Source organism: Phalangium opilio, unplaced genomic scaffold (genome assembly GCF_054372755.1).
Source record: "Phalangium opilio isolate 3A_F unplaced genomic scaffold, DU_Popi_V2 ptg000048l_1, whole genome shotgun sequence".
NCBI classification, from domain to species: Eukaryota; Metazoa; Arthropoda; class Arachnida; order Opiliones; family Phalangiidae; genus Phalangium; species Phalangium opilio.
This window is the reverse complement of record NW_028324170.1, coordinates 7,070,954-7,078,552: the sequence shown is the minus strand read 5'-3', so window position 1 is coordinate 7,078,552 and position 7,599 is coordinate 7,070,954. Positions and strand designations below refer to the sequence as shown.

Below are 7,599 nucleotides of genomic sequence, written 5' to 3'. Positions count from 1 at the left end.
TGGAATTAATTTGCTTTTGCTGGATGTTTTTCTCCTTTGGTTAAAACTGGTACTGACCAATAGCAGAAGTACATAGATAGTAATTCAGATATCTATGAGACCTTTAATAGGAAATCTCATGAGGGTGTGAAAGATAAAATGCTTTTTCCATCTATGGTACCAAATAATCGGACCTTATTATTAACTTCTCAAGTAAATAAGGTTTGGATTAAACACCCATAAAAAAACTAATTCTTCCCTAGTGTAGACTAGAGTTGAAATGTCAGAATAGAGTAATTTCTTTCCCATATACGGCAACGTCATAACCCTCTATCTCTTACCTTAGTGATATCCCACCTCCCCTTCCCTTCCGGGGGCAAATAGTATTCTCTAGTACAAAGTTGCCCCTAACGTAGGGGATACACAGTTCACTCCCCCTCTCAACCGAAATTACTCTATTCAGGTAAATTTCAATTTCACTTTTGGAGCTGAATGGCCTTCATGGCCCTAGCTCAACTAATAAAAGGAGCAAAAAAAAAAAAAAATTGTTTTTGGTAGCTTATTACTTAACGACAGTAGGCTTTTCCGTTAGTTGTAGAAACGGGCTTCTAATGTAAAGCACGATTGGAGATACGAACAGTTTTCGTAATGAACCGTTTCCGAACTTCCCGTTCAGCCGCCAGGAAAAATGGCAACGAAACAGTTGCGATGGAATAGTCTTGTTTTTAATTAATAATCTTAAAAGTAATTTAATTTATTAAAAACACATACAATATATCCTATAATATTAATTATGAATCCGGAAGAAAGAAGGCCATCATCTTCGGTAATGTAATTGTAACGTTTGTAACGGGTTTAGAACGTAGATTCACTAAGCCTTGGCTAATACATTGCACGTATACTTTTTAGTTTTTATTGTTTTTGGTTCACTTTATGATGCATTTGGCCAATAATTTAAACTCTTAATTTCGTAAATTATAGCTACCAGAAGTAGCTGAAAGTGCCAACGCAAACAGGAGCAACGGGGATGATGAATTTGGTGATTTTGAAGAGTCTGAGGTACGTGTCTTTCAAAGTTCTTTTTTATAATGTTTCCGACTGGTAATAATGGCTCTTCATTATCAAAGGATGTAGCTATTGGTAATGTTTCGGCTGCAGCTGCTGGTCCTTCTCCTTGGGCCACTTTTCCAGATTTACTCCCTGTTCAAACAAGCCCAGCAAACGCTAGTGACGAGGTTGCTAGTTCATCTCAGGCTGCTGACCAAGAGTCTCAACCATGGCTTGTAAATGTCAGTGGACCGAGTGTAGCCAGTGGCTCTGGAGCTTCCGCTCCTTCTCCCCTTTGCGTCGCTGCGTCTTTTGCCTCTGTTTCTCCCAGAACAGGAAACCCTCCTGATATTTCTATCATTAGTGCTTGCGGAGTTTCATCTTCAAGCAGTAATTTTAATGGACTCGGTAATTATTTTTCCCATTGTTTAAAAGTTTTATTAAACACGCAAGAGGTCGATTATTTAGATCCCGTGAGTGGAGATCCTTTACAACCATCTATAGTATCTAGTTCAGGGGCTACTGGCAGGCACCAATTTGAAAGTGTCGCTTTAGCTTCGGAGTTAAGACAACAAATAGATGCTCTAGCCTCTCAGAGATCTCATTTGGAGCAACAATTGGCTTGGGTTAGTCGCGAAAATGACAGACTTAGTGGAGAATTGGCTGCTAGTAATAGGAGAGCGGTTGAACTCCAAACGCAACTTGAAGAAAGTCAAGTATAGGATTTTTTATTGTTAGTGGGCTGATAGGGTGATAGTTTTTAAAAGTCATTGTGTAAATTATAAGGAGCAAGCTCGGAATAATCAAAGCTCCCAAGCAAGCGCTAGTTGGAATGGCAGTGCTGATAATTCATCTCAGCTTGTGCAAATTCAGGTGATTATTTTCCTTTTAAAAGGGAATTAAAATATCTTAAAAAAAACAAAACATGCAATCTAAGTATTTATAAACATTTCAGAAAACTTTAACGGAAATCCAAAATTCCCAAACGGAGAACCGTGAAAATTTACACCAATTAAGGCACAATTTTGAAACATTGACAAATTCAATGGACAACAGAATGCAAGCAATTTCGGATAATTTATCAAAGAAATGTTCCGAAACTATGGACTGTTTTACTCAAACCACAGTTGAGTGCACTCAACAGATGCAAAAAGCTATTCAAACAACTTTAGAAAATTGTATGAAGAACCAGGGTGAAAGAGTCGCAGCGTCTATGATGGTACTTGGCCAATTTTTTATTCAAAATTGTCAAGAAAGTGTGGTAACTTTTTATCAAAACTTTTACTTAGGAGACGATGAGAAAAGAATTTCTGGGTCAACCATCATTACAAAATGATGGAGTAATGGCCCAGTTTAAAGCTGATATGGAAAGTTTTGTTAATGAGAATAGACGGGTATGTATAAACTTTAAAAATAGGGAAAAACTAGTTAAAACCTTGGAATTACAGGAGAATATTGAAATTGAAGAGTTTCAATATAATTCAGGGGTGTGCGAGTACTCGTTAAGTTCGAGTACTCGGTTCGAGTATCGAGCCGAGTACTCGACTCGATACTCGATAACAATACATTGAGATACTCGAGACAGATTCGAGTAGCTTTTTAACATCTTAAATACTCGAGTCCGAGGCTTACAACTATAGCAGACGATGAGTTCATGATCATTTATTTTGAAAATCACCTGTTCAATGTTCAATTGATCACTAACAATCTTTTTGAACTAGTTAGATATTAGATAATTGAAAATCTTCGTTATTTTCAAGAAATTTACAAAATTGCTACTCGACAAGTCAATATTTGAGACTCGATAATTACTCGAAAGAACCAATATTTGACCTATCTAAATACTCGATACTCGAAAATATTTTTGAGACTCGGCTCGATACTCGATAAGAAATTAGTTTCGATACTCGGACTCGGCTCGAAACCGAAAAACGGGACTCGCACACCACTGATATAATTATTGGATGAAATGTAGAGAAATTAATTTATATTCCTAACTGTTTTCTTGCAGATTTTAGAACGAGAAAGGCGAAACCATTTAACCTCTCTAAGTCGAGCCTTACAATCTGCTTTAACTCAACTTTCATCCTCCATAAACAGTATTGACTCTGAAATAAATCAGGAGGAAAAAGAAGATCAAGCAAATAAATCTTCGTGACAACGAGGAATACTTGTTTTTCTTTTTTCCTTTCAAGGATGACGAACGAACTTTCCATTATTCTAAATGCTATAAAGTATAAATACAGATTTAATTAAAAATTAAATCGAGAGAAAGTAATAGAATCTACTTAAAAAAAAACTACAGAGACAAAAAAATCTACTCAAAATGGATTGGAAATATTATTTTTTTCCCGTCAGTTAAATTCTTTGATAATCAAGAATTAATTCTTCAAGATGAAACAGTTTTAGAGTGGAAAAAAACTGACAGAATTTTACCCCCTTCATCACCAGTAAAATTAAAGTCTAAAAATTAAATAGGGAAATAGATTTAATTAAAGAAATGAAATATATAAAGAGAAGAAAAAAGATCTGTTTTCCTAAAAGTACCGCTTTTATTTTCAAAGTGTTATTTTATATGCTAGCACAAGAAAAATAAAATAAAATGTAAAATGTTTATTTAAAAAAAAAAATATTTAGTTTTTATTATTTGGATTTTGGGGGGGGGGAAGGGGTAAATCGTTTTTGAAAAGCGCGGTCTTTAAAATTTTATCAACCACGTGATCAGGCTGGGAAATAGCAGCGCACTTCCTCTGGTCCAAAACCAGTTTATTAATTGCTTGGACTAGTTTTTTAATTCAAGAAGTGCGGGTTACTGGTCCTCGGGACTAGTTTATTAATTGCAAATCTATTGGAGAACAAAGGCTGGGACCAGTCCGGAGACCAGTTAAATATTTCGGGCACTAGGGGCCCGGGGTCACTGGTCCCAAGGACTAGTTTAAAAAATATCCTTATTTCCCAGCCTGCACGTGATTATGTGGGAGTTTCTTTTCAAAATGGCGGTCTGAGTAGTGGTTCATTCATTTTTACTTCGTGGCTTTTTTTAAGTTAGTTTTTGATTGATTTTAATTTAGATTTGATTTAAGCATGACAACTTTAAGTTGTAAGAAATTAGTTAAATCCAAAAGCGGGTTGAGGATAGTTTCCAATGATGACTCTGACCACAGTTTATTTGAATTGAGCGAACCCCATTGGGTTGCGGATAAAGAAGTAAGCCTTGGTTAATCTTTACACATAGAAATTTTTTAATAACATTTCGATAATTTGATTAAATTTCTAATCTTTTTGTTTTGTTTTGTTTTGTTTCAGAGTCCATCTTGTAAAAGCTGCCAAGTTAAATTTGATTTTTTGACACGGCGGCATCATTGTCGAAGATGTGGTCACGTTTATTGCAACAAATGTTGTTTGCGTAAAGTGGTATTGCCAAGAATGTGTTTTGTTGACCCAGTTCGACTTTGTGATCCTTGCGCCAAAATAACCACTAGAGAAAATGAGTTTTATGATACACATCTTAAAGCCTTAATGTCAGGTAAAGATTTTCAACCAATTGTCACACACTTCAAATAAATGACTTCTTGAGTTAATGTCCTCCTTATCAAGTTTTTACTAGTAAAATTCCTGTTTTAATTAGCATACAAACGTCAGGGAAATAAGTTTACCTAAATATTTTAAGAATAGTAATTAGTGGGGGAAAATAAAGTGGAAAATATAAATACATCAGAATAGAGTAATGGCAGCCCTCTGCCTTCGACTGTATTAAGTTCTATGGGGAAATAACATGGGGTGCCATTAGTCTATTAGAGATAAATAATGAACCCTTAATCAAAAGGGGCCAATTTTACCTTGGAGGAAGTCTCATCATCTAGTCCTGAAAAATGTCAATCCTTTTTTTGCCGGCTCTCTTCCAACCACCGAGAAATTTTATTTGACGGAGGTAGTGTTAATCATCATGATGCTCTACCCTTATCCAACATTGTTACAATTAAAAAAATTAAAAATTCCGATTTTCACAGTAAGTTTTAAATTAATTTTTTAAAGGAAAGAACTATGATCATTTGTAGTTTTAATATTTTCTATTTTCAATTAACAATTAAATATTTCAGATGAAAATGATGTAGGAGGTGTAGATGTTTTTTACGGGGATGGAAATAACAATTTAAACCTGAAACTCATAGTGCCTTCTGTTCCCAATCCAAAACAGTCCACAGTTTGGATATCGGCTTTATTGAAAGCCTTAAAAATCTTGAAAGAAATGAGACAACAAGAATTAATTTGAAGGAAGTTGGAATGAAAATCTGAATGAAAATGGGCCAAATTATATTTTTTATTCGCCAGAAAGAAAAGACCTCGCAATTTTAAGCTTTTGAGTTGAATCAAATCTATAGCCATATTATACAAAGTTACAAACCAGCGGTAGTTTATGGGGTCTTGTAAATATTGTAAATACCTAAACAAGAACAAGCAAACCTTGGATACTATGGAAAAGTTTAAGTTTCTACAGTACCTGATTCTGATTGAGCTCAGCAACTCTACCTATGATTATTACAACAACAATTCTACAAGATTATGAAATTATCACCCGCAAATGAGGTGTTTTGGATAGTTTGTTTTACTGATTTTTTTTTTCTATATAAAATTGTTAGTTATTAGTTTATTGCTAAACCATTTGTATAAGATCTGTTAAAATTGTATGTTATTGTTAATTTTTATTAACTTATGATTTCTTGTAAAAGTGCCTTAGATTGTTATTATTTTGAACAAAATGCTTGGTAATAATTTTCCATCTAAAATGAAATAAACCATTTTTTCATAACATTTTTCCAAGTTGAGTTTTTTGTAAAGGTCAAAAACATATTCTTTTTTTATTATAACGCAGGCCAAGAATGGGTTATAGAGTAATGTCAGTTCTACTATGCAAACGTCATACCATAGAGTAGTGTCGGTAGAGGGGTGAGTAGACTGTGTATCCCTCCCTCTAGGCGCGCTTTTGTAAGAGGGGATACTGTACGCGCCTGGTAGGGGGATGACACCGAGCTAAGAGATAGAAGGGTATGACGTTTGCATAGAACTGACATTACTCTATTCTATCTCGTAGCTAAGTGTCATCCCCCCTAATAGGCGCGTACAGTATCAACTCTTACAAAAGCGCGCCTAGAGGGAGGGAAAAACAGTCTACTCCCCTCTCTACCGACACTACTCTATTGTAGCATAGCTCCAAACCAAAAATTATTTAGTGTAACAAAATGCTTGGTACTTTCCTAGTTTTCCATCTAAAATGAAATAAATAATTTTTTCATAAAATTTTTCTGAGCTACGTTTTTTGCAAAGGTCAAAAACATATTATTGTTTTTTTTTATTATAACGCAGGCCATGAATGGGAACTTGTTGACTTGTTGTAGCGTAGCTCCAGACCAAAAATTATTTAGTGTAGGTAGAAGCTCAAAGTTTATAAATATTTAAATGCTAAACCCATTGTGAATTTCCAAAGGACTAACATACCATACCTTGTAGTATTTAAGAAATTCGCTCAGTTAAACCCCAAATTTGTGATGTATTTATGTCTGTAATGAATACTCCAAAAAATTGCGTATTTTATGTAAAACATTTATTTGGCAGAAAAAAATTTACTTTTCATATTGTACACGAAGTATTTTGCGGGAAAAGCAAAAATACTTCTATGGTACTTGTAAAAACATACAAAGTTAGTGAATCGCTTTACATTTATTATTATTTACACAATCCGATTAGTTTTGTTAAAAGCAATTGTAACAATTCAAGGTTGGAGCTTTTTGTTTTTCCTATCGTCGTAATCTCTAATCAAGAGAGATTTCAAAGACCTTTGCCTTAGGAACAGAAATACGGCCAATAAGCCGCACGCTATTAAGACAACAATCAAGATTAAAACACCCATGATAAAACCGCCTTGAGGCAAACAAATAGAAAGAATGCTTTTTTCTTGGATGTCCGTCTTCGAGTGGCTTAAGGAATCGGTATCATTAACGCCACTGACGCTTTTGATCGACCTGCCAACTCGGACATTTCGAACTGGCTGGTAATGGAAACTATGAAGGGGGTGATTTGGTGGAGCATTACCACTCCAAGAAGTTTTACCGCCTGGAATTGGCCTTTCTCTCTCTGGTTGGGTCGGAATTAGTGGAGGTCCTGTTGGTCGGCCATCAGGATACAGGGAACTACCTCCTGGTCTGTTAGTTGGTTCATATGGACCATCAGTTGGTTGGTATGGTCCCCTTGTAGGTTGATAAGGCCCTCGGGTTGGGCCTTCAGTAGGACCTCTAGTAGGTTGATATGGACCTCTTGTTGGTTGATATGGCCCTCGAGTTGGACCCTCGCTAGGTTCGTAAGGACCTCTGGTAGGTTGGTATGGCCCTCGAGTTGGACCCTCGCTAGGTTCGTAAGGACCTCTGGTAGGTTGGTATGGCCCTCGAGTTGGACCCTCGCTAGGTTCGTAAGGACCTCTGGTAGGTTGGTATGGCCCTCGAGTTGGACCCTCGCTAGGTTCGTAAGGACCTCTGGTAGGTTGGTATGGACCTCTTGTAGGTTGATATGGCCCTCGAG

At 36.0% G+C, this 7,599-nt stretch overlaps 2 protein-coding genes across 2 annotated transcripts; both read left to right on the top strand.

Moving 5' to 3' along the window:
* The first annotated feature begins 620 nt into the window (after positions 1-620).
* LOC149674074 (uncharacterized) lies at positions 621-3,656 on the top strand. Its single transcript, XM_089839929.1, has 8 exons — positions 621-805; positions 961-1,038; positions 1,107-1,434; positions 1,495-1,742; positions 1,813-1,899; positions 1,982-2,245; positions 2,316-2,420; positions 3,038-3,656. The coding sequence occupies exons 1-8, from the start codon at positions 773-775 to the stop codon at positions 3,182-3,184; spliced, it is 1,290 nt and encodes a 429-aa protein (XP_089696055.1). The 5' UTR covers positions 621-772; the 3' UTR covers positions 3,185-3,656.
* Positions 3,657-4,002: 346 nt separating this feature from the next.
* LOC149674073 (zinc finger FYVE domain-containing protein 21-like) lies at positions 4,003-5,838 on the top strand. Its single transcript, XM_089839927.1, has 4 exons — positions 4,003-4,233; positions 4,333-4,552; positions 4,853-5,035; positions 5,127-5,838. Exons 1-4 carry the CDS (start codon positions 4,111-4,113, stop codon positions 5,297-5,299), a joined length of 699 nt encoding a protein of 232 aa, XP_089696053.1. The 5' UTR covers positions 4,003-4,110; the 3' UTR covers positions 5,300-5,838.
* The last annotated feature ends 1,761 nt before the right edge of the window (positions 5,839-7,599 follow it).